At 33.7% G+C, this 27,817-nt stretch overlaps 1 protein-coding gene across 1 annotated transcript; it reads right to left on the bottom strand.

Moving 5' to 3' along the window:
* Positions 1-597: 597 nt before the first annotated feature.
* LOC139517042 (sulfotransferase 1B1-like) lies at positions 598-27,496 on the bottom strand. The gene is made up of 6 exons (XM_071307636.1): positions 27,399-27,496; positions 25,868-26,040; positions 8,372-8,692; positions 5,492-5,595; positions 4,162-4,333; positions 598-934 (listed from the first exon to the last, which is right to left on the bottom strand). Exons 2-6 carry the CDS (start codon positions 26,037-26,039, stop codon positions 822-824), a joined length of 882 nt encoding a protein of 293 aa, XP_071163737.1. The 5' UTR covers position 26,040; positions 27,399-27,496; the 3' UTR covers positions 598-821.
* Between the last annotated feature and the right edge of the window lie 321 nt (positions 27,497-27,817).

Here is a 27,817-nt window from a genome sequence, read left to right as displayed (position 1 = left end):
TTGAAGACCGTACTATGACCTATATTTTTTTTTTACATTTTACACATTGTGACTTTGATTGAGAATTGTCTCATTGGCACTCATACCACATCTTATAAGTTCTATATAGTGCTTTCATCAAAATTACGATAACTGACTTCGGAGGAATATTTTTGATTATGCAATAAAAAACTGTGTTTTAAAGGTATTATTAAAATTGATGGTCTTTTGAATAAATCTTTTCTGCTATTCACCTTAATTCATCTGTTTCATTGGTACAAATGAACAAATTAAATTTGGCACAAATGAAATATGGTTTGTGGTGCAAATGAAAGATTACTTTTGGCGCAAATGAAAGTTTATCTTGGTGCAAATGAAATGCCGATTGTCGCAAAAAACAATCAAGGAATACTCATTAGTTTAGCCTTAGTGTTATAAGTAAGTGTACCTTATACGAGATTATACGGCACTTGTCATTTGAAAACGGCTATAGACATACATTCATCAAATGTGCTATGTTCTTTTATTTTGTGGTGAAGTATACGTCATTTGGCAGTTTTCTTGATATTGATAAAATTTAAAAAAAAATATCTGGTTGACCTGTGTTAATATATCGAATACATGATATGTGTAGCTTTATATATTCAGACATAAAATCAATGAAACTTACTGTGTATAAAAATAAAAATAAATAATAACTATTTTGTATAATATTTTAACAAAAAACAGAAAAAATGTGTAATGGCAATTATTTCCTTAGCACCACATAAACATTGTTTCCATCATCCTTTAAAAACGTTGATTGTAAAATTCTGGATTTCTTAAATAGTTTCTTCTTTATTTTATACACTGAATTGCATTTTGACTTTTGATTTTGACATTTTTTCTTTATAAAACTTGTCAAATAAGTCGTCTTGTGCGACAGTGAACCAATTCTTCCAATCACCAACTTGTCCTGAAATAAAATAAATAACATATAGTGTAGGATGAAACGTGCGGAAGTGGTACAAGCATACACATATCATTTTAGTTTGATTTTAAGCAAATTGGTACCGATAGAGGCAAAATTGTCACAGGTTTATTTGTTTATTTGGTTTTTTTTTTTTTTGTTGTGTCTCGTTTTCATTTTCTCAAAAAATAATAATGTAGCTTTGAGTAGAGACACCTAATTACTTTGTACATATTTCCATACACACCCACGGCTAAAAGTTTATTCCAGAGTATAGTATGATTCACGGAATCAAATGCCTTGCTGAAGTCAACAAAGCACAAAAAAGTGTCTATGTTCTGCAGTTTCCTGTTTCTCAGTATTGTACACAGTGAAAAGATATGGTCCAGACATGATCTAAGCCGCCTAAATCCGTTTTGTTCCTCACTGAGAAAGTTATTGTTTTCGAGATGACTGATGAGCCTTTCATTCAAAATTTGACTAAATGTTTTTGCGACAGTTGACATCAGACTTATGCTTCGGTAATCCATCGGATTGCGGAAATCCTTGCCTTTTTTTAGCAGAGGACATATAATGCTTCGACACCAAGGATCTGGAAAAATTCCATAGCTAAAACACACATTGAACAGTTCGTGAAGAGTTTTCGACAGTACATCACTTTTTAGTATTTCATTAGGTAAATTGTCTATTCCTACTGCTTTGCCATTTTTTAAACTCATCAGCGCACGTTTCGTTTCATCAAGAGAAATAGGTTCATTCAGATGTGCTCGTGTTGTCAACATATGTTTGATTAACAGGGAGGTTTTCATATTCACGCTCTAGTTGTGAATTAAGGTTTTGCAGTTGCTCAACAAATTCAGAATCAACTTTTGTATTGTCACTAGAGAACAGTTTGGAGTACTCCTCTTTCCATCGTTGTAAAATTTCGGAGGGATCATGAGACACTGACCCATCGTCCATGTTGACACTATCAATGTTTGTCGATGTTTTTCCCGGACATAGTTTACTGATTTCACGCCAAAATTCTTTTGGATTGCCCTGATTGATTGATTTAATTCGATTTAGTCTTTGAGCTGTATATTACCGTTCTTCTTGTCGTAAACGTTTATCAAATTGTTTACGCTTTATTTTGAATATCTCCCTGCGTTTTGTTTTTGTTCGACGGTCACCCTGATACCTCAAATAGTCCTTTTTGGCAATATTTACCTCCCGAAGTAGATTTCGTAATTCGTTGTTCCAGTACGGTTTTGTGTTACGGCGTTTACGTTTGTGTGTGCTTTGTCCAAGATCTTTATAGTCAAGAACATTGTCCATTTCGTCATGAATTGTATTCAGCAGCGTTTCATAGATTGAGTTAATTCTTTGTTCAATGTTATGAAGATCGAGTAGTGAATCGACCACTTTGTCTAAACAGCGCACACATCGTTCGCTCTTGAATATATCATTTGGGATCTTTGTGACGTCATATTTTCGCCTCACAGATTTTACAGAGTTGTTTTCATAAATTGGCGTTTTCGCTACGTGTGGACTTGTATAATTTCGATACTCCGAATAATCGAATGAACACTGTAATACTGAGTGATCTGGACTCTTGAGTTGGGATGTACTTCAATATTGTGATCGATTAGCAAGTCTGACACAAGTTTTACCTCGAAATCGTAAAATTTTGTCAACGAAGCATGCGGAGTAATCATGTAGTCAACGACAGATTTACCAATAGGCGAAACATACGTAAAATTGTCTTTTGAACTGTCTCCTCTTCAGTTTAACATAGAGCAATTGAGTCGTTTAAGAACTCCAACAGAAATACACCAAAAGCATTTTTTACAGAATCAATATAGCATCGTTCTGGTAGAGTACCGATAGAGTCAGTTAGATCTTGCGAGTTTCCTATGCGCCCATTAAAATCACCACAAATCAGGACTGGATTATGGCTACTATAAAGATACACTTGCGATAGAAGATGGTCGTAAAATTCCTGAGCAATGTTGCCCCTACTTGACCGTTCCGGTTGCAGGTAACACACACACAGATAAAGCATAAAGTTTTGGTCATGTTTGCATTTCAAATTAATCCATAGAATATCATCTCTATATTTATTTATATTATGTAACTATTGTACAAATTCTTATATGGGTGCATGTTACATTATTATTAGTATGTATCCTATGAGCTGTATACTTTTTGGAATAAAGTATTATTGTTATCGGCACATTGGTTTTCTCGTTTGTCATATCAGTGGCTTTTGTGGCTTGATGAATTGACATTTCTCGTTGTTTACTCCTCATTTTTACAAAGAAGTATAAACTGATGAAATGTCAAACAAAGTGTGACCCAATAGTTCGATAAATATATCTTACAATTGCATACATCAACTCATTAATTTCTACGAGAAAGACGGTATCATAAATGCATTACATATCAGTTTTACGTTCATTTTTTGCACATAGACTATTGGTTTTCTCGTTAGAAATGTTTTTTTCATTTATCATTTCGGGGCTTTTTTTATAGCTGACTATTACTATGGGCTTTGCTCATTGTTGAAGGCCGCACGGTGACCTATAGTTGTTAATTATTGTGTCATTTGGTATCTTGATGAGAGTTTTCTCATTGACAATCATACCACATCTTCTTTTTTTATGATTATGCTTCATTAGCTTTCATACGAGTTGAACAGTGTTATCCATGCATCACCTTATGATAAGTCTGTTTAATGCAGTTACAACACCTTAATTATTTCTATGCAAGTAAGAGAGTAAAGCAATTTAGTTTCCATTCTTTAGTGATTTAGTTTTAAAATAGAGATATACTGTTCCTGAATGTAAATGAATACTTTAGCAAATTTGTTGTTTTATTTACTGTACAGACGAATGTCTTTCATATTTATATGTTGCCCGGGTCAATTTATAACTTTACATTTAGGTTACATTCAGTGCTTTGTAGAAGACTGTATGATTTTAACAGGGTGAATATCGTTGTGTAGAAATCTCATTGGAGAACCAAGAATAGGGCAGGTCTTTGATTGTTTCTGTTTAATTTATTTACATAATGTATATATGCCTTGTAGATGTCTTTTTTAGTTGCTGTCTTATTGCTGGTTATCCCAAAATCTTTTTTTAATCTTATCTAAATAAGTCTTGTTATATTGACAGTATTCGAGTTCTTACAGACGTCAAAAGATGCATCTATGTAATTTTATATCATTATAATAAAATATTACTACTCTTCGCTACCTTTACGATACATTCCTGGCTCTTTATCTTTCCATTCATTCACATCTTCGTGTTTATTTTTCTCTTTTTTCATCTTCTCAAATGAACACAAATCATCAATTTTTTGCACCAAATCATCAGTGACTTCAATTTCCAGAAATTTTGCAATTCGTCTTATTTCATTAAAACTGTTCTACAAAAAATAAGAAATAAACATTTTATTAAGTGTTCCAGAGTCTGAATTGCTCATCATTCTCAAATTCAATCACAAAATCTTTCAACTTCGCCCTATTTTAACAACTGCTGTCTATCATAAGTTTAAATATAAAAGACAGAAACACTACAATGGTAAAACTGCTTCAATTAAGGGTAATAACTCCCATATAAGTCAAAAGTCGAATGAAACCGTTATCATCTACTCAGATCCAACTAGACTGCTTCGTTTCGGATGTTTATCGCCACTTTGTGGCGAGGTATGAAATAAACCAGTTCAGACGAAAACCATTTGATGTGCCGAATTTTTTTTGTAATGTTATCGGGTGTAATCTAATTTTGTAGAGATTGGCGTAATTTAACTTGACTATCGTGCACTCGAATTTTTACCGACAGATGGTTAACTTAGTTTTGAAATAATGTACTCAAAATTTAACTAGAATCATTCTAAATAGTCAGATGTTACAGATTATGCAGGAAATAACATCACTTGCATAGAATCATGTGCAACAAATAGCTACGTATAGAAAACATGTAACATGTGTCTTCTTTATAAACTAGTGAATGATCACCTTCACACATGACCAGCTTCTTTGTAGTCACTTCGAATTATTTTTTATCTTAAAGGCAGATATATAAATGATGTAGAAAGTAGGTGGATAGAATAGTTTAAGTTGGAAATGGATGATCGAGTCTCATTTACTTTTAAATAAAGGATTTCACATATCTAGCTACATCTGTTTCCTACAGGGTCGGTGGAGTACTAAACTTAAGTTCATCAAGCAAATTCCTTCTGAATCATACAAAGTATAATAACATTAAAGACATATTCTTTGTAAACAGACTTTAAAATTACGTCCAAAGTTTTTTTTATGGATATAATCTAAGAAATAACATGTTTTATTCCAAAGAAAGAACATCTAACAATGTGTTTAAACTGAAACTACATTTTGTAGTTCTGAGTTAATGTATGTCTTTTCTTAATAGTTACGGAAAATTACTTTCAATACTCATGTCTCTCCTGGATAAGAACTGTCTGATCTTTCTCTGTAGTTTGAAACTTTTTATTTAAGTATGATATGGAAGCATGAATTTAAGAGATATTTAATATTATTATGATTTCTAACAAATACCATACCTGTTTCATGGATTCATAGTGTAAGGTATGTATCGGATACTCAGGGTTATCTTCCATAACTCGTTCCCAGTCTAATGTGTACTCAAACCAGGAACCATAATCAACTGAAGAAAACAAATAGTGTCGTAATTTTTATGCCATATATATTTTTATCTAAAATTCGCTCATTACGGGTTACTTTAAGATTGCAAACATATGCCATTTGTTAATGAAGTATTTGTCTAATTGACTATCATACCACATCTCCTTATTTTTATATTTACCGACTGAGACCCAACTGTATTTCATAATGCCCGCGTCACACTGTCCCGATTTTTATATACGATGGACACCCGAATGCGAAAATTGTAAGTTCGTACGAAGTTGGTCCCGATCTCAAAAAGTGACCGAAGCAAGTACGATGAATAACGAAGTCTATACGATGGTGCCGAAATTATATACGATAGCAAAAGATGGACATACGAAGGTTAACCGAAGGCGGGTATTAAAGCTTCATATCTCAGCCGAAACCTACACGATGGATCACGAAGGCTACACGATGAATTACGAAGGCTACACGATGGATTACGATGATGGCGCGATGGCCATACGATGTCTAAAAGATACGAAAAGAATTTCGACAACATATCGTTTCTGTACAAGTCTGCCATGCATGGCGGGAAATATATCCTTTTGTCTAATTCGTATAAAACTTAGTTTATTATCCCATCGCCTACTACATGTAAGTTACGTGTAGATAAAATTGTTATGGACACTCTAGAACCAAAATGCTCAAAACTTGGTATGGTGTTACTCGTTAAGAATATCTTAAGCGCTATTGACTTTAAAGTTCAAAGGTCAAGGTCACAGTGGCAGTTGTAATACAAGGCAATATCACCCTTGTGGACACTCTAAAACCAATAGCTTCAAAAGATTTTAACGACATTTGGTATATTGTTCCTCCTTGTAATGATCTGACATTTTTTACGTTCAAGGCCAAAGGTCAAGGTCATGCAGATTGACTTGTTTTTTCTCCTTGAAATAGCATAATACACAGGAAATTGGTTGCTCATTTTTTTACCTGCTGGTTCTAAAGACAATATTAAAGGTATTTCCAGTTACTGAATGTTTTGGTTGATTTCTAAAAAAATAGTTTATGTATCAAATATGCATATTCAATTTACCATTTTCTGCATGTGTCATATACAAATATAGTGTCCATTTCTGTCCCCAATATGTTACATACGAGGGGATGCCACGCTCGGCATTACCTTGTTTGAACTGTAAAATGAGTGCACTAGTCTGAATAATCACCCATAATTATGCCCATGTTTACTGATCTATCTTAAAGGTAAGGTAATGGGTTTGTTGATCCCTTTTATTCAAAAAGAGCTCTTTCCAGGAGAATATCATAATAATATAGACAAAAGGAAGGATGTGGGGAAAGCAACAAATGCGGCAAAATATGATATATAGAAAACAAAATGGAGTAAACATTCGTGTGACAACAACTCAGACGATACATAAAAAATCAGAATAATGAAGAAAAAGTTGGTTTCCCTATATACGTGTACCTGCAGTGTTGGTGTACGAGGCGCGTTTATGATTTTCATTATGTTACTTGATATAAAAAGTTGACAAAAAATAATATTTTACTTGTAAAAGTAAGTCCTGAGCCTGTAATAGCTGCTCTTTGCATTTGAATTAATAGAAACAACGCTGTCGCCTTTCTTGTTCTCATAGAATCATATGATATGAGCTCCATGTTTTGTGAACGTCTTTCTTAACTGTCGTATTAGACTGACCAGTGCATATCGCGCATGGCACTTTAAATGTATTTTAGCGCGAAAATTAACTTACATTTAGCTGGATTTATTATCGTCGTAGTTCCATCTTGTCGCCTTCGTACTTTTATTCGATGGCAACACGACGGGATTACGAGGTCTTCACGAAGTCGTGTTGCCATCGTAAGACCTTCGGGTATCTTCGTGATTCATTCGTGTAGACATCGTAATGTCAAAACTGCCCGATGGAAACGATGGAAACACGAATGCAATACGATGTGCAAAGATGCATTCCCGGTGACATTACGATGGTGAGGATGGTGATACGAACTCAATACGAAACCTCAACATCGGACGCACCTTCGGGGATTTTTTAACATGTTAAAAAAATTAGAACCCTTCCCGAAGTTGTCCCCGAAGCCTAGAAAAAGTGGCCGATGGTTCTACGATGGTTAAAGATGCCACTACGAATAGCCCGATCTGGATACGATCAGTCCCGATTTTGAAAATTTCCATTATCGTGTTGCCATCGGCGTAAAAATCGGGACAGTGTGACGCGGGCTTAACAGAGTAACACGAATCGTTTTTCCATGCAAGGAAGACAGTTATACACGCCATCATAGAACCATAAAACTTTCAGTTTTATCTTAAATGTTCACTGTATATCTGTAAAACTTAAATCACAAAAATCAAATACGGATGTCCCTAATCAAACGGCAAAATCAAAAGCTCAAACACATCATACAAATGGATAACAACTGTCACAATCTAAGCCTTTCTCATTGCTGTACCGATCGTGAGTTGTCCTATAACGTTCTTTCTTTTTAACATGATTTGTTCGTTATCTCCTACGTGTCATGTAATACTGATATTTCAAAAAAAATACTGATCAATACTGTTATCACTATAATAATTATTATTTGTTAATCATAGATGGCATTTTACAAGTTTGATTTAAAACTTACATTTTTTAACACCCTTACCCAACGACTACATGTATAAAATAAAATTGAGAAAGGAAATGGGGAATGTGTCAAAGCGACAACAACCCGACCATAGAGCAGACAACAGCCGATATGCATTAATTAAATACATATTGAGACATGAAAAGACTTACCATCTCCCTTTAGATATCTTGTAAAATAATGTTCCCATGAGCCAGAATATTCATATTCTAAAACCTTGGCATGATGGTTGTAAAATGACACGGCCACATCTTTCGGATTTCTCAGCATGTACAAAATTTTACATTTCCTATTCTTAAAGTCTTTTGGTAAATGACGGAAATATATATGTGTATTCAGAATTCTAGGTGAAGGAAGACTATCAAAATTAGCCTGCTCCATGCCTTCTAACATGTTCCATTCTTTTATGGCATCTATCCGTTCCGCTTTCTGTTGCTTTAACATTGAGACTACCTCCCATAACCAATGTGTGCCTACAATTAGATCGAAGTATAATATAAAATGACAATATAAACTCATAAGATATCTATAAGAAGTAACGTAGAAGTTTGTATGGCCACGTTCTTACAAACACTTATGCTCTGGTATGGAACCAGAAATCTTCGCTAGCCAAGGCTTACGACCATAAGCCATTAGTCTTTGGCTAGCAAAGAAAGATGGGGATGAGAAAGAATAATATGCCTGGTAACGCGTATCGTATTTAATTTAGTAATAGTAATGGACTCCAACATCAGAAAACAGTACATGTATGTCTCTGGGTATAAACTAGAAAAAAGGCCGAGTAATGAAGAAATGTATTCTGTTATTAGGTGGGAAATAAGATTATGTAGCCTAAACTGTCTTTAGTGGTATTCCTCATCTATAACCACAGATACGTATCTTTACAAAATCAAGTTCTGTGCGTATAGCATGCTGTATGACTCTGCTATATTTGTAGTTCTATATTTTTCTGATATTTTGATTTTACTTCTTTTGTTAACTATCGTTGTGCTGTATTTTAAAAAAAAGGGAGTAATTATTATAACTTAAAATATGTAAAAAGAAATGTCATATATCATAGGAAAACTTTAACCGGTTCACGTAACGGTCGCGCGTAACTACCATATATAACATGTATAAGTTTCAATGTAATTATACATTTGTATCTATAAAAGTTACGTACAAGGTGTTATAAAGGCTTGGTAAACCCTTTATTTTTTGTATTTTTAGAGATTTTTTTTTTTATCTAAAACAAATGTATACGTAAAAGAACCAATTGAACTTGTTCTGCTCACGACTGAGCAAAGTTCTGACAAAGGGCTTCGTACGCAGAGAAGTTTACTGAATCAACATATTTTTTAGCCACACCAAAATGTCTAATTTATAGTTATCTCAGTGGTGAGATAGAAACCAAAGCCCGTTATTTGCGTTAGTAGCATTTTAATAACAAAATACACAGCCATCTTCTACAAGACCACATGTTCATTTTGCTTCATGTTGCAATGAAAAAGTGCATAAAATGCTAAAAAATATAGGCAGTACTTTTATAATTCAATAGTAAACGATTTATTCACTAATAATTGTTCATCAGGTCGAGTAAAAGTCGAGTAAACACGTACTGAACTATAATTGTACTTGTATAATGCTCTGCTATATATCTGATTGGGTTTTCTTTGGTACTTATTGACTATTGTTTTCTCTTGCGTGCTTGTAACATTCAATACATAGCTATTAAAACACATTATTTTACGTAATAACGAAATGGGCTAATTTAAATAGGAGACGGATATGAATATAGGCCAACAAATTGTTTCCAAATCCCATTAACTATTAAAATATAATGATATGTTTCCTGCAAATATGCATATTGTAACATTTGTACTTAGAATTATTAACTTATTATGTAATCTGATTAAAATACAGATCTTGTGTTTAAGCTTTGCTTACAAGCATAGCATTGACAAAGGATCTGCATTTCAATCATATTGCTTATCTAATTTATATTAACAATTAATCTGATTCCTCGTGACGTGGAGTAGTGTGTTATGAGACTGCCCTCCGTAATCCGTAGTACGGAGCCCGTAATCCCCTCTAATCTTCTTAAACCAGCTTATAATCCCCTCTAATCTTCTTAAGCCAGCTTATGGTACGATTTAAAGCAGCTTATGATGCAACTTTAAGCAGCTTATTATGCAATCAATCGGATAAAGATAATCCTTATCTTTTAATCTAGATTAGTGCTCCTCAATGTTTTTTGTTCCTTTAAGCACATCATTGTGCAATCAATCGGATTAAGATAATCCTTATCTTTTAATCTAGATTAGTGCTCCTCAATGTTTTGTTCCTTTTTTTATCCCGATAAGAGTTAACAATTGCTAATTATAATCTATTTGTTTTCGGACTAGAGAACCGAGTATTAACCCTTTTAATCCTGATTAGGATAAACAAATGCTAATTATAATATATTTGTTTTCGGATTAGAGAAACGACTCTTAATTTATATCCTAGATTAGAGGAATCCCTTTTGATAATTAACCAGTTGTTTCCAGACAATCAAAATCCAATTGTTTTCGAACTTAATTAGCGGATCCTTTGTTTGAATAAAGGGAATTAATTGTAACGGAAGGAGAGACAGGCTATTTTTTATTTTTACAGGAAATACTCTACACAACAGATTGCAAGAGAGAAGAAATATTAACAAACCGCTAACTGTATTTTCTAACAAACTAGTTGAGATAAGGATATTTAAAAAAATGAAAAAAGTTTTTTTTTCTTTCTCTTTGTAAATTCTTGATATTATTTTCTTTCTTTTCTCAATTAGTTTGTTTAAAAATAAACACCTCGTTGTCTCATCTATATATAGTTTCTTTTAACACAAAATAATAACACATTTCATGTATTAATCATTTATTTAAAATATTCTAGATTGTATTTGTTTTTTTTTTAGTTAAAACATTTAAATTGTAACCATTTTTTTCTCTTCTTTTTTATTGTAAATATACTGTTTATGTCTCGTTGCACATACATTTTCTTTTGGGTTTCCAAATTAGTTTCTGTCTTTTTTGTCTTTTTATTCCGTTGGATGTATTCATTGTCACTATCTTCACTGTATTCATCTGTTTCTTCTTTCTCCTTATTTTCTTCTTCTGTTTTCTTTTCTTTATAAGAGGTAGACTCGAATCGTACTTTGTTTGTTTTTTCGACATTCCTAAACAAACAAAGTGGAATGTCAGTAGACTTTAGAAATTGGTAGAATTGATGTATACCAGCTGTTAGTTTTCTACGACCAATTGGAACTGTTGAATCACGTATCAAGTCAACGATATGAGTGTTTGAAATAACTTTTCCGTCAATGCAAACTTCACCTTGTTCGTCCCACTTAATAGATGGTTGTTTTTGTAAGTAAAGTAAAAGTCGCAAGGCTTTGTCTTTATATCTAGATGGAATAGTGATATTGATTAACGATTGTAAATCATCATGTAACGGTTTCTGGTCATAAGAAAGATTGTGTTGGTCATTGTCTCGAGGTGGAGTGTCATTTAACACCACTTCCGCTTTCGATTGATCTTCGTTTTGTTTTTGTAAGACAGCCTCGAATTTATGTTTAGGAATAAGAATCATTTCCTTCGTCATTTTAAGTGAGCAAGCACAATCTTTACTACTATAGGAATGAGATTTGATCGATACTTTAAAAGAAGTCTCTTTCGATGTAAACGTTGGGTGTCCTCGGCAGTGATTTTACGAATAACCGTTTTGTACTCCAACAGTTTCTTTTTATTTAGCGGAGATAGTGTAACGACTCCATGTAAAATGTTGTATATACATTCTAGTAGGATCTTAAATTGTTCGTTATTCATCGTTTTTATCATTGCGAGTCTTTGTTGATCCTCAGCGGAAGCCAATAAGGATAGAAAATTAACGTGTCTAATCACTTGCTTACTCATAGCTTTTTAAGTATTATTTCGGAAGAAAAACCACACAGTTCTCTCCAATGAATATATTTGTTCTAAGTAAATAAAGTTTGTCTGTGTGAGCGCTCAAATCAATCGTCAAGTATCCGTATTTTTTTTTGGTGGCGAGTTCGTAGGCCGACATGAAATATTTCACCTGACCTGGTAAAATTTGTTTAGCAAGTACGGTTAACTGGTGTTGATCACGATGATTTTTCAGACAAATAATGTAAGATGCATTCAGGGAAATGGTGCGCATGAATTTACCCGGAGAATGATATAAATTCTGAGTAAGCATTAAAAGACTTATGTTTTGATGATGAGATTTTACCGTAAATAAATTTAAAACTTCCACATCGTTCACTGCTGTTGCGAGCAAATCGTCTAAAACCAGAAGCATGTGTTCCCTTTTTTCTGACCATGCATCCACTTGATCACTGCTTGGTAAACCTTCATGAAAAGTTATATTGTTTATTTCTTTTTCCATACTTGTGAATAATTCTTGATAAACAGAATAGCAATATACAATTTTTACAGGAGGGGATGAAAACATACCCCCAGCTTGTTTAATTATGCGAAAAGTCAACATAGTTTTTCCACTTTGTGTCGGTCCCACAATTAAAATAGAACATGGTGCTTGGAAAGGTAAAAGCGTACGATCTCCACTTGACATGGTCTGAGTTTTTTCAGTTTTAATTTCCCCACAAATGACTGAAATAAAGTTGAAGTTCGAGTTTTATATGTTTGATACATAAGTAGTTTTTGTTGTTTTTGGTTTTTTTTTTTTCTTTTTCTTTTTTACATGTATTTAGCTTCTTTTGTTATATTTTTGGTATGGTTTTTTATTATTTTTTTTTTTTTTACGTGTTTTGCTTCGATGTTCCTTTTTGATGTGTTTATCTTCCGTTCTCAACCATTAATGCAAACAAAAACTGTTAAAAATCATTTGGTCACAGAATAATGAAAACCAACATTGTAAAACCAAATCGTGAAAGAAAAGCCTCAGTTCTACCATCAAATTTCAAAAAGAAAACAAGCTAAGAAATATTTATTGAACGCACAAAATTTCAAACATGAATACAAGAACATAAATAATAAATAAAATTACATACAATGTACAATATATGAAGAAAAAAAAGAATGTCATATTAAGTGTTCACGTGATTTGATTCTTTTTTCCATTAAACGGTAAACAGCTTCTTTTATTGGTTGACTACGTAATCTATCCAATACAATCACGTTAAGTAAGAAGTAATTGCATACAAATTCTGATGACATGTTCAGTTTTTTTACGTCTTCTCTGAATTTAATCAACACATCTAAAAGTGAAAACGAATGACATGCTGTTTCAAAATGTCTTTCCAAGTGCTCCTGCTCTCCATTCATCAAACATTCGTGGTTATGTTGACTGGGGTGTTCAACTTGGCAACCAGAACACGTTTCTTTCGTTTTCTTTGTTATCAAGTCCTGTAACACCTCGGCAAAAGAATAGATCAAGACTGTAGTTAGAAGCTTCTTCTCCATACCCGACATGATGACTGTTCTAAAAATAAATGTTTAGTGATCTTCAATAAAAGAATGTAGAAACAGTATACTCTCTTTCAGATTACACAGTTTTAAGCATACGTCTCTGTTGATTTTGATTTTTTTACCCTTTACAACGATATGAATTAAGGTCTTTTGCTGTAGTCGTCTTCCTGTTTTCTTAATAATTACTTTAGTCTCGTCGTCAATGGTAAACACAGCTTCTCTCTTCAATAAATTTGTGTCAAGCCGTTCGTAATCACGTTTGGTTGCTTCTCTCACCAAATCAATTTGACACTGAGTCATGGTGACTGTGGTGTTTTTATATACGGTGGTTTAAATACAGGTATAAGTGAGGATACGGTGATGTAACATTACTATATATAGATATGACGCAATAATATTCATGCGTGGGAGTCAAAACATAATCGTGCATGTTATGACATGTTTTTAGAATTAAACTTTTCGGATGGATGGATTTGGTAAAATATATCCAGTACACCCACTCAATAAACTAATCCATAATTCACTGTTTCCATTTTGCATTGTTATATTAACAAGTGATGCTATTACAATTGTTATTACAATAATTATTTGACAGAAATACACGATTTCTGCTTTGGGTATATTTTCTCCCATGAAACGCCAAGTCGTTTGTGTGCTCTCCGTATTACTTCTTGTCTCTTCCATGTTGTTAAGTGTAATAAAGGAACCACGTCGCTTATCACTCATGGCTTTAAATACCTTTTCAAAAAAACAAAAAAACAAAAAAAATCAAAAATCTTTTCTCTTTCAATTAATGATAGGTTAAGAACACATTAGAAAGAAGTTCCTTCTTCCACTGTTCAATCTCCTTCTTTTCCACACAAAAATGATATAATTTAAACAATGTTTGTTTTTTTAACTTACAAAGATATATATACATTCTCCCTTTTCGCTCCTCGAACACGAAAACGTTATATATCATCTCTATCTCATTCATTATTTGTATTAAAATGGAATATATGAGAAAAAAAGTCTTAAAAAGGAACGAAAGATACCAGAATGGCACTCAAATTCATAAAATGAAAAAAATAAAATAAACTGACAACATCGAGGGTAAAAAAAAAGACAAACTAACAATGATTGTTAAACGTACAGCGACAAATATTACATACATATTCATTTGTAAATGATTAACTAGTATGCAGCTTCATACCTTACGTAACATAAACGTACAGTGACAAATATTACATTTAGTAACACTCAACCAATTTAAATAAAAAAAGAAAAAAAAAAAAGAAAACAACAACAAACTATAGATTCTTTTTTAATTATTTGGGTGGTCCTTAAAAGGACCTTACACAATTGTGTAAATTTTTATCATCTATTCTTCATTTTCAAGTGGTGTGTAGATGTCTAAGTATTCCGCTAATACTGCGTTAAAATCATGACTGCAGAAAAACAAATCTTCCATAAATTCTTCATGGTCTTCATAGAAAAACAACACACATATTGTTATGTTACCCGTTCTCCATGTTCCTACTGGCCAATTTGAATGATGCTCTCGTCGCTTTGGAACAACTTCGTTTCGTATCAAATTTGATCTTATTGGGTTTAAATGACGGAAACGACCATTCACTTCTCTCTGGAAGATAGAATTGCAAATGTTAAACATAGGAGGAATCATTGTTTATAAAAATAGTATATAACTCTGATGTATGAAAAATATAATGTTATGTATGAATAAACATTTCACTATACTTTCCTTGTTGCTTAAGCACTCCTTTATAAAGAAAAAAAAGGGGGGTTAAACTAGATTAGAAAAATATATCTTAGCAACTCAAATCAATAAGGATTTTTTATATTCGAGGATTAAATACAATCAATAAAGATCAATTTTAAATACCCCCCCAAAAAAAAATCAATAATAGCACAGGATTAGAATTTAAATACCCTATGCGTGTTGTTTCATATAAAAAAGGGGGAATTATCTTCTCAGATAAGTGATTATGTTTTTTTTTTTGTGTTTTTTTTTTATATAAAGCAAGTAAAAGTATAAACTACACCTGTTTTGGGTTTGTTTTCAAACATAACTAACAGACATACTTATAATCAAGCTCGAGATATCAATCTAGTAATGGAAGGTGCAAATGGAAATTTAGTTGATCAATTGGCACAAGCTTTATCAAGTGATGTATTAAACACATTACAACAACTTTCTATAGAAGACTTTGTCAAGGTTCTTCACTCAGCTGAAGAAAAAAGGAATAGTGAAGAATTCAGATGTACAATATGTGGTAAAAGATATTTGCAAAAACGTAACCTACTTCGCCACAAAGCAGAACACACACATCAGTACAAGTGTACCCCATGTAGCTATGTAACAAACAGAAAGGACACTTGGATCAAACACACGAAGTCGAAAAGACATTTGAAAAATCATGAAACTTGCAACAGCGAGAGCAATAAGTCTACAGAAACACCATCGAAAAAAAAGAAGAAAAATGTAGGAGGTGACAATTTCACGGTGAATGGAGACCCATTAGCAGGACCAAGCAGCGTTGCGACACGAAATGACGGTGAGGAAGCTATCATAAACATCAAGGGAGGCGCTACACGAAGCAGGAAGGCGCTAAATGACAGCGTGGAAGTGGTTGAACTACAACCTTCCACACAAGATGAACGTTATGATCTTATTCATTTCATGAGAGAAAAGCGGGAAAAAATCATGTCGCTTCTACAGGATCGACGAAAAGAGGGTAACATAAATTTTTTTCTCAATGTTCAAGTGAGAATGATTAAATATGGTGTGGATGGGACATACGAAGAGCAGGTACCATTCTTTCGAAGCAATGCAAAAACTGTAATGGAGAGTGGGAATGAAGAAGAAGACACATTAGAACACACCTTAAATGAGAGCTTACAGAAAATTTTCACTAGCATGGAAGAGTTTCTAAAAAACGGAAGCGGATATCAAATGGAAGAAGTACTTCAACTACAAGTAACCATCATAAAATACAAACCTTTGTATGCAGGTAGTTATATTCATTTACCAAAATCGATGAATTGGGCGAACTGTCTGTTGAATGTGATGAATGAAGATGATCGCTGTTTCATGTGGAGCGTGTTAGCCAGTCTTCACCCACCAAACGAGGGAGAGATGCAACCAGAACAAGTGCACCACTATCAAACATACATCGATAGGATTGATGTGACAGGGATACAATTTCCGACACCAATATCACAGATTGCAAAGTTTGAGCGACAGAACGCAACCATTTCAATTAATGTGTTCGGTTATGAAGAGAGGAATGATGAAATTTATCCATTGTTCATAACCAAAAAGACTAAGTGTCATCACATAAATCTGTTGTATATGAGGAAAGACGATAATCAATCACATTATGTGTTGATAACTAATTTCAACAGGTTTCTATCTAGAGTTAAAAAACACCATGGTGAAACTTTTTTCTGTTATCATTGTCTCCAAGGATTTATAGAAAACAGACTTTTGATGAAACATCAAGAGGAGTGTAAGCAGGTAGATTTCCAAAAAATCTCACTTCCGAAAGAGGGGGAGGTGTTAGAATTTAATGAATATAAGAAGACGGAAAGACACCCGTTTGTCATTTACGCTGACTTTGAATGTTTGACTAGAAAAGTAGATACCTGTGAGCAGAATCCGGAGGTTTCCAACACCAATAGATACCAACAAATGGAGGCTTACAGTTTCGGATATCAGAGAGTTTCCATCGACAAGCGGTATGAGAAACCACCTGTCATTTATCGTGGACCTGATGTGATTGAAACTTTCATTGATGCCTTATTGGAAGAGGAAAGAGAGATTATGGGTATCCTATCTCACAATGAACCAATGATAGTCAATGAATTCGTGCAAATGGAGTACAATCTCGCAAGCATATGCTTCACATGTCGAAAACCTTTCAGCACTAAAAACAGGAAGGTTATACACCATTCTCATTTAACGGGGGAAGTGATTGGAATAGCGTGCAATGATTGTAATTTAAAAATGAAAGTACCAAATTTCATTCCGGTAGTCATACATAACCTAAAAGGTTTTGATGCCAATCTAATCATGACAAAGATTGGAAAGTACAAAGAGCACGTTATAAACGTCATTCCATACAACAAGGAAAAGTATCTATCGTTTACATTGGGACACCTACGATTTATAGACTCGCTTCAGTTTTTGAACGAGTCGTTAGCATCGTTGACGAAAAATCTGGCACAAGAAGGAGAGAAACATTTCGTTTTCTTAAGAAAATCTTTCCCAAACCCAGAGCATTTTTCCATGTTGTTGCGGAAGGGTGTTTTCCCATATGACTACGTCGACGAGGAGAGTAAATTGGAGGAGAGAAGCTTGCCCAGCAAAGAGAATTTTTATAGTCGATTGTCAGAGGAACACATCAGCGAAGAGGACTTTCACTTTGCCAACAAAGTATGGGAGAAGATGAATGTAAAGACGTTAGGTGAATATTCTGACATATACCTTCGAATGGACGTTGCGCTCCTCTCTGACATTTTCGAAAGATTTAGAGACATCTCTCTTCGCGACTACCAACTTGATCCATGTTATTATTATACGACCCCCGGATTAAGTTGGTCCGCCATGCTAAAGAAGACTGGTGTTGTTTTGGACCTCATTACAGACATCGATATGTTGTTGTTCATTGAGAAGGGGTTGCGAGGGGGAGTGTCCAGTATATTCCATCGATATGCAAAAGCCAACAATCCCTACCTCATCGATGATTATGATCCGAGTAAAGAAACATCGTACCTGGGATATTTCGATGCCAATAACCTTTATGGATGGGCAATGAGTCAACACCTTCCCTACGGATTTTTCAGTTGGGTGAATGAAGGAGAAGACATAGAAAAGCTCAAGAACAACATTGGATCATTGACACCTAATTCCAATGAGGGTTACATATTAGAAGTTGATTTAGAGTACCCGCCTGCCTTACACGATGAACACTCTGATTTCCCGTTGGCCCCTGAACGACAGACCATTCGCACTGAGGACCTTTCACCCTACTCTCGTAAGATGCTTGAGGAATTATTTGGAAAGAAGACGTTGGGTTCGTGTGAAAAGTTGGTACCGAATTTACACGACAAGGAAAAATATGTGATTCATTACCGCAACCTACAATTGTATTTGGAATTGGGAATGCGACTAAAGAAAGTGCACAGAGTTTTAAAATTTAGACAGAGCCCCTGGTTGAAAACTTACATCGATTTCAACACCAACAAAAGGAAACAAGCCACAAACGAGTTCGAGAAAATGTACTACAAGTTATTAAACAACAGCATATTTGGTAGGTCGTTAATGAACATCCGTAAACACGTCAACGTTAAGCTCTGTCACACAGAAAAAACACAAAAAAAAAAACATAATCACTTATCTGAGAAGATAATTCCCCCTTTTTTATATGAAACAACACGCATAGGGTATTTAAATTCTAATCCTGTGCTATTATTGATTTTTTTTTGGGGGGGTATTTAAAATTGATCTTTATTGATTGTATTTAATCCTCGAATATAAAAAATCCTTATTGATTTGAGTTGCTAAGATATATTTTTCTAATCTAGTTTAACCCCCCTTTTTTTTCTTTATAAAGGAGTGCTTAAGCAACAAGGAAAGTATAGTGAAATGTTTATTCATACATAACATTATATTTTTCATACATCAGAGTTATATACTATTTTTATAAACAATGATTCCTCCTATGTTTAACATTTGCAATTCTATCTTCCAGAGAGAAGTGAATGGTCGTTTCCGTCATTTAAACCCAATAAGATCAAATTTGATACGAAACGAAGTTGTTCCAAAGCGACGAGAGCATCATTCAAATTGGCCAGTAGGAACATGGAGAACGGGTAACATAACAATATGTGTGTTGTTTTTCTATGAAGACCATGAAGAATTTATGGAAGATTTGTTTTTCTGCAGTCATGATTTTAACGCAGTATTAGCGGAATACTTAGACATCTACACACCACTTGAAAATGAAGAATAGATGATAAAAATTTACACAATTGTGTAAGGTCCTTTTAAGGACCACCCAAATAATTAAAAAAGAATCTATAGTTTGTTGTTGTTTTCTTTTTTTTTTTTCTTTTTTTATTTAAATTGGTTGAGTGTTACTAAATGTAATATTTGTCACTGTACGTTTATGTTACGTAAGGTATGAAGCTGCATACTAGTTAATCATTTACAAATGAATATGTATGTAATATTTGTCGCTGTACGTTTAACAATCATTGTTAGTTTGTCTTTTTTTTTACCCTCGATGTTGTCAGTTTATTTTATTTTTTTCATTTTATGAATTTGAGTGCCATTCTGGTATCTTTCGTTCCTTTTTAAGACTTTTTTTCTCATATATTCCATTTTAATACAAATAATGAATGAGATAGAGATGATATATAACGTTTTCGTGTTCGAGGAGCGAAAAGGGAGAATGTATATATATCTTTGTAAGTTAAAAAAACAAACATTGTTTAAATTATATCATTTTTGTGTGGAAAAGAAGGAGATTGAACAGTGGAAGAAGGAACTTCTTTCTAATGTGTTCTTAACCTATCATTAATTGAAAGAGAAAAGATTTTTGATTTTTTTTGTTTTTTTGTTTTTTTGAAAAGGTATTTAAAGCCATGAGTGATAAGCGACGTGGTTCCTTTATTACACTTAACAACATGGAAGAGACAAGAAGTAATACGGAGAGCACACAAACGACTTGGCGTTTCATGGGAGAAAATATACCCAAAGCAGAAATCGTGTATTTCTGTCAAATAATTATTGTAATAACAATTGTAATAGCATCACTTGTTAATATAACAATGCAAAATGGAAACAGTGAATTATGGATTAGTTTATTGAGTGGGTGTACTGGATATATTTTACCAAATCCATCCTTCCGAAAAGTTTAATTCTAAAAACATGTCATAACATGCACGATTATGTTTTGACTCCCACGCATGAATATTATTGCGTCATATCTATATATAGTAATGTTACATCACCGTATCCTCACTTATACCTGTATTTAAACCACCGTATATAAAAACACCACAGTCACCATGACTCAGTGTCAAATTGATTTGGTGAGAGAAGCAACCAAACGTGATTACGAACGGCTTGACACAAATTTATTGAAGAGAGAAGCTGTGTTTACCATTGACGACGAGACTAAAGTAATTATTAAGAAAACAGGAAGACGACTACAGCAAAAGACCTTAATTCATATCGTTGTAAAGGGTAAAAAAATCAAAATCAACAGAGACGTATGCTTAAAACTGTGTAATCTGAAAGAGAGTATACTGTTTCTACATTCTTTTATTGAAGATCACTAAACATTTATTTTGAGAACAGTCATCATGTCGGGTATGGAGAAGAAGCTTCTAACTACAGTCTTGATCTATTCTTTTGCCGAGGTGTTACAGGACTTGATAACAAAGAAAACGAAAGAAACGTGTTCTGGTTGCCAAGTTGAACACCCCAGTCAACATAACCACGAATGTTTGATGAATGGAGAGCAGGAGCACTTGGAAAGACATTTTGAAACAGCATGTCATTCGTTTTCACTTTTAGATGTGTTGATTAAATTCAGAGAAGACGTAAAAAAACTGAACATGTCATCAGAATTTGTATGCAATTACTTCTTACTTAACGTGATTGTATTGGATAGATTACGTAGTCAACCAATAAAAGAAGCTGTTTACCGTTTAATGGAAAAAAGAATCAAATCACGTGAACACTTAATATGACATTCTTTTTTTTCTTCATATATTGTACATTGTATGTAATTTTATTTATTATTTATGTTCTTGTATTCATGTTTGAAATTTTGTGCGTTCAATAAATATTTCTTAGCTTGTTTTCTTTTTGAAATTTGATGGTAGAACTGAGGCTTTTCTTTCACGATTTGGTTTTACAATGTTGGTTTTCATTATTCTGTGACCAAATGATTTTTAACAGTTTTTGTTTGCATTAATGGTTGAGAACGGAAGATAAACACATCAAAAAGGAACATCGAAGCAAAACACGTAAAAAAAAAAAAAATAATAAAAAACCATACCAAAAATATAACAAAAGAAGCTAAATACATGTAAAAAAGAAAAAGAAAAAAAAAAAACCAAAAACAACAAAAACTACTTATGTATCAAACATATAAAACTCGAACTTCAACTTTATTTCAGTCATTTGTGGGGAAATTAAAACTGAAAAAACTCAGACCATGTCAAGTGGAGATCGTACGCTTTTACCTTTCCAAGCACCATGTTCTATTTTAATTGTGGGACCGACACAAAGTGGAAAAACTATGTTGACTTTTCGCATAATTAAACAAGCTGGGGGTATGTTTTCATCCCCTCCTGTAAAAATTGTATATTGCTATTCTGTTTATCAAGAATTATTCACAAGTATGGAAAAAGAAATAAACAATATAACTTTTCATGAAGGTTTACCAAGCAGTGATCAAGTGGATGCATGGTCAGAAAAAAGGGAACACATGCTTCTGGTTTTAGACGATTTGCTCGCAACAGCAGTGAACGATGTGGAAGTTTTAAATTTATTTACGGTAAAATCTCATCATCAAAACATAAGTCTTTTAATGCTTACTCAGAATTTATATCATTCTCCGGGTAAATTCATGCGCACCATTTCCCTGAATGCATCTTACATTATTTGTCTGAAAAATCATCGTGATCAACACCAGTTAACCGTACTTGCTAAACAAATTTTACCAGGTCAGGTGAAATATTTCATGTCGGCCTACGAACTCGCCACCAAAAAAAAATACGGATACTTGACGATTGATTTGAGCGCTCACACAGACAAACTTTATTTACTTAGAACAAATATATTCATTGGAGAGAACTGTGTGGTTTTTCTTCCGAAATAATACTTAAAAAGCTATGAGTAAGCAAGTGATTAGACACGTTAATTTTCTATCCTTATTGGCTTCCGCTGAGGATCAACAAAGACTCGCAATGATAAAAACGATGAATAACGAACAATTTAAGATCCTACTAGAATGTATATACAACATTTTACATGGAGTCGTTACACTATCTCCGCTAAATAAAAAGAAACTGTTGGAGTACAAAACGGTTATTCGTAAAATCACTGCCGAGGACACCCAACGTTTACATCGAAAGAGACTTCTTTTAAAGTATCGATCAAATCTCATTCCTATAGTAGTAAAGATTGTGCTTGCTCACTTAAAATGACGAAGGAAATGATTCTTATTCCTAAACATAAATTCGAGGCTGTCTTACAAAAACAAAACGAAGATCAATCGAAAGCGGAAGTGGTGTTAAATGACACTCCACCTCGAGACAATGACCAACACAATCTTTCTTATGACCAGAAACCGTTACATGATGATTTACAATCGTTAATCAATATAACTATTCCATCTAGATATAAAGACAAAGCCTTGCGACTTTTACTTTACTTACAAAAACAACCATCTATTAAGTGGGACGAACAAGGTGAAGTTTGCATTGACGGAAAAGTTATTTCAAACACTCATATCGTTGACTTGATACGTGATTCAACAGTTCCAATTGGTCGTAGAAAACTAACAGCTGGTATACATCAATTCTACCAATTTCTAAAGTCTACTGACATTCCACTTTGTTTGTTTAGGAATGTCGAAAAAACAAACAAAGTACGATTCGAGTCTACCTCTTATAAAGAAAAGAAAACAGAAGAAGAAAATAAGGAGAAAGAAGAAACAGATGAATACAGTGAAGATAGTGACAATGAATACATCCAACGGAATAAAAAGACAAAAAAGACAGAAACTAATTTGGAAACCCAAAAGAAAATGTATGTGCAACGAGACATAAACAGTATATTTACAATAAAAAAGAAGAGAAAAAAATGGTTACAATTTAAATGTTTTAACTAAAAAAAAAACAAATACAATCTAGAATATTTTAAATAAATGATTAATACATGAAATGTGTTATTATTTTGTGTTAAAAGAAACTATATATAGATGAGACAACGAGGTGTTTATTTTTAAACAAACTAATTGAGAAAAGAAAGAAAATAATATCAAGAATTTACAAAGAGAAAGAAAAAAAAACTTTTTTCATTTTTTTAAATATCCTTATCTCAACTAGTTTGTTAGAAAATACAGTTAGCGGTTTGTTAATATTTCTTCTCTCTTGCAATCTGTTGTGTAGAGTATTTCCTGTAAAAATAAAAAATAGCCTGTCTCTCCTTCCGTTACAATTAATTCCCTTTATTCAAACAAAGGATCCGCTAATTAAGTTCGAAAACAATTGGATTTTGATTGTCTGGAAACAACTGGTTAATTATCAAAAGGGATTCCTCTAATCTAGGATATAAATTAAGAGTCGTTTCTCTAATCCGAAAACAAATATATTATAATTAGCATTTGTTTATCCTAATCAGGATTAAAAGGGTTAATACTCGGTTCTCTAGTCCGAAAACAAATAGATTATAATTAGCAATTGTTAACTCTTATCGGGATAAAAAAAGGAACAAAACATTGAGGAGCACTAATCTAGATTAAAAGATAAGGATTATCTTAATCCGATTGATTGCACAATGATGTGCTTAAAGGAACAAAAAACATTGAGGAGCACTAATCTAGATTAAAAGATAAGGATTATCTTTATCCGATTGATTGCATAATAAGCTGCTTAAAGTTGCATCATAAGCTGCTTTAAATCGTACCATAAGCTGGCTTAAGAAGATTAGAGGGGATTATAAGCTGGTTTAAGAAGATTAGAGGGGATTACGGGCTCCGTACTACGGATTACGGAGGGCAGTCTCATAACACACTACTACGTGGGAGTGTGACGATGTCCTTTGAATTACCTTTGGAACAGCTTTGATTGATATGCTGGTTGCGGTTGCAAGGCAAAATGTCCGTCCCTATCCCACTGATTCTCCAGTGGCAGAACAATTTTCTACCCTGCCCGTCGATCCACTTTGCAGTACCAATCTATCAAGCGAGTAGCATGATATGAAAAATTATCACCAAAAAAGCTTGGTAAACCCTTTATTTTTTGTATTTTTAGAGATTTTTTTTTTATCTAAAACAAATGTATACGTAAAAGAACCAATTGAACTTGTTCTGCTCACGACTGAGCAAAGTTCTGACAAAGGGCTTCGTACGCAGAGAAGTTTACTGAATCAACATATTTTTTAGCCACACCAAAATGTCTAATTTATAGTTATCTTAGTGGTGAGATAGAAACCAAAGCCCGTTATTTGCGTTAGTAGCATTTTAATAACAAAATACACAGCCATCTTCTACAAGACCACATGTTCATTTTGCTTCATGTTGCAATGGAAAAGTGCATAAAATGCTAAAAAATATAGGCAGTACTTTTATAATTCAATAGTAAACGATTTATTCACTAATAATTGTTCATCAGATCGAGTAAAAGTCGAGTAAACACGTACTGAACTATAATTGTACTTGTATAATGGTCTGCTATATATCTGATTGGGTTTTCTTTGGTACTTATTGACTATTGTTTTCTCTTGCGTGCTTGTAACATTCAATACATAGCTATTAAAACACATTATTTTACGTAATAACGAAATGGGCTAATTTAAATAGGAGACGGATATGAATATAGGCCAACAAATTGTTTCCAAATCCCATTAACTATTAAAATATAATGATCTGTTTCCTGCAAATATGCATATTGTAACATTTGTACTTAGAATTATTAACTTATTATGTAATCTGATTAAAATACAGATCTTGTGTTTAAGCTTTGCTTACAAGCATAGCATTGACAAAGGATCTGCATTTCAATCATATTGCTTATCTAATTTATATTAACAATTAATCTGATTCCTCGTGACGTGGGAGTGTGACGATGTCCTTTGAATTACCTTTGGAACAGCTTTGATTGATATGCTGGTTGCGGTTGCAAGGCAAAATGTCCGTCCCTATCCCACTGATTCTCCAGTGGCAGAACAATTTTCTACCCTGCCCGTCGATCCACTTTGCAGTACCAATCTATCAAGCGAGTAGCATGATATGAAAAATTATCACCAAAAAAGATCAAAGGAAAAATGCACAAAATAGCGATAAATATATATATGTGTGTGTTACATTATTGTAGAAGCATGAGGGATAATGCAGTGTCTCGGGGGACAAGGGTAACAAGTGGAGCATTTACAAACACAGTACACACCTGATTTAGGGTATGCACAGACGAGTAAATCATCATCCCTAGCTTTCCACGTCGGCAGTGTTGCGTATTCCTGAGCGTGTGTTGGGTACGGAAACGTTGGGATATAGAATCCTTCATGTTCCAATATCTTCAGTTTGCTTCCATCTTCTCCTTCCAAAAACTTTACAGGCATCCTGTAGAAAACAAACCATTTAATATTCCATTTCAATTCTTCTTAACGAGATTATCGATATGGAGATAAGAAGAATGTTAATTAATTTTCTCCAATTGTCTATTGACTGTTATCCCTAGAGGTGTTTCCGTGGAATCGGTGATAAATACTAACTGCTATGACATTTAAATTAATTACAATAGCACTTTCTTATCCGTACACGACAGCGAATTCAATAAAGTATAATTGGAAGTTAAAGATTTTAAAATAATTGAGTTTTCTGTATTAGCGTTAACGTATATATATATATATATAGCTGTATAAGTCTGCCTATGTGTAGTGACAACTACAAATTATATCTTGTCCATCGGATTTCTTATGGTCAAGAAATACCAGGCGTTAGAATATGTATAAAGTGCCTAGAAAACCTACCTAACGATGTTATAGTAGATCTGACATAGGCGGATCCAGGGGGGGGGCGGGGCTGGCGGGCCCGGGGCCCCCCTTTCGTGGGAAAAATTTGGTTGATTATATAGGGAATCATTGAAGAATGACTGGAGCGGGCCCCCCCCCCCCCCCCTTAGGAAAAGTTCTGGATCCGCCACTGTCTGATTCTTAACTTCCTCCCCGAGCGGAGCTGCATGGAACCTGTACTTTTATTTCTAACTTCTACATAAACACCCCGCCTAGCATAGTGCAGACACCTTGGCTTACTATGGCTTACAAAACAAGCTTTAATTTCGGGAGGTGAACCTTCTCCAGTGGCGGGGGGGGGGATTCCGGGGTTTGGAACCCCCTTTTTCTTGGCCGATCAATGCATTTGAATGGGAGCATATAGTTGGAACCACTCCTTTACTCTATGTTGGGAGCCCCCCCCCCCCCTTTTTAAAATGGCTGGATCCGCCACTGTTCTCGTACTAGGAATTAAACAAGGATGTAGGATGCAATACACGAAGTATTCTTTTATATACATTGTGGCGGCGAAAGGTGTTTGTGTGTGTTCATGTTTGCATGCGACTGTAAGGGCGTGCAAGATCAGCGAGATAAAAACGGTGTGAACTCTGAGGTTGTGAACCCCGTGTAAGATACGCGAGACAAGCATGGTGTGAAACCATCCCTTCCCACTGTTTCCACTTCTTAAACTTAATAGTATATAGTTACTAATCTAGTCAACAGACGAATTATATACCCCTCAGATACCTCTAGTTATTTATAGTATAGCTATAATCTACATTTCATCAATTGAGTTAATATGATATTTAGTGATACTTTTTGAAAAAATACATCGTGAATCACGACCTTTGTTTATAACTATATAATTGCAAAGTTTCAAATTATTGTTGTGTGTGTTAAAATAACTTTAAACTGTCTTTAACCTACCTGCAAAAACTTCCCACAAGTACAGTCCTACTTATTAATCGATTCTATTGGGGTAGCTTATAGGAGTTATTTTTAAATGTCAGAATAATCGAGTCGCATTATACATTGTAACTACTGAACGTTGAAAAGGGGAAATTTAGACAGATCATTTGTAAAATAAACATGATATAGAAACAATTAGTATGCATTAACTTCAGGATTGTTGAAAGTTTGACTTATTACAATACTTTAGTTTTAAGTTACAAATAACAAATACCTAGTTTGAGGCTGAATGTTTTTGATGAATGAAGTTAGTTTGAAGTTACAATGGTGATCTTTACGAAGGAACTATTTTATAAGTCTTAAAAATGATACACCACTTTGCTAGGACTTCAGAAAAGTGTATGACAGAACTAAAATTACATCATATTCATACAAAT

The sequence above is a fragment of the Mytilus edulis genome, chromosome 3 (assembly GCF_963676685.1).
Source record: "Mytilus edulis chromosome 3, xbMytEdul2.2, whole genome shotgun sequence".
NCBI classification, from domain to species: Eukaryota; Metazoa; Mollusca; class Bivalvia; order Mytilida; family Mytilidae; genus Mytilus; species Mytilus edulis.
Note: the sequence above shows the minus strand (reverse complement) of the source record. Positions and strands in the feature narration are given on the sequence as shown.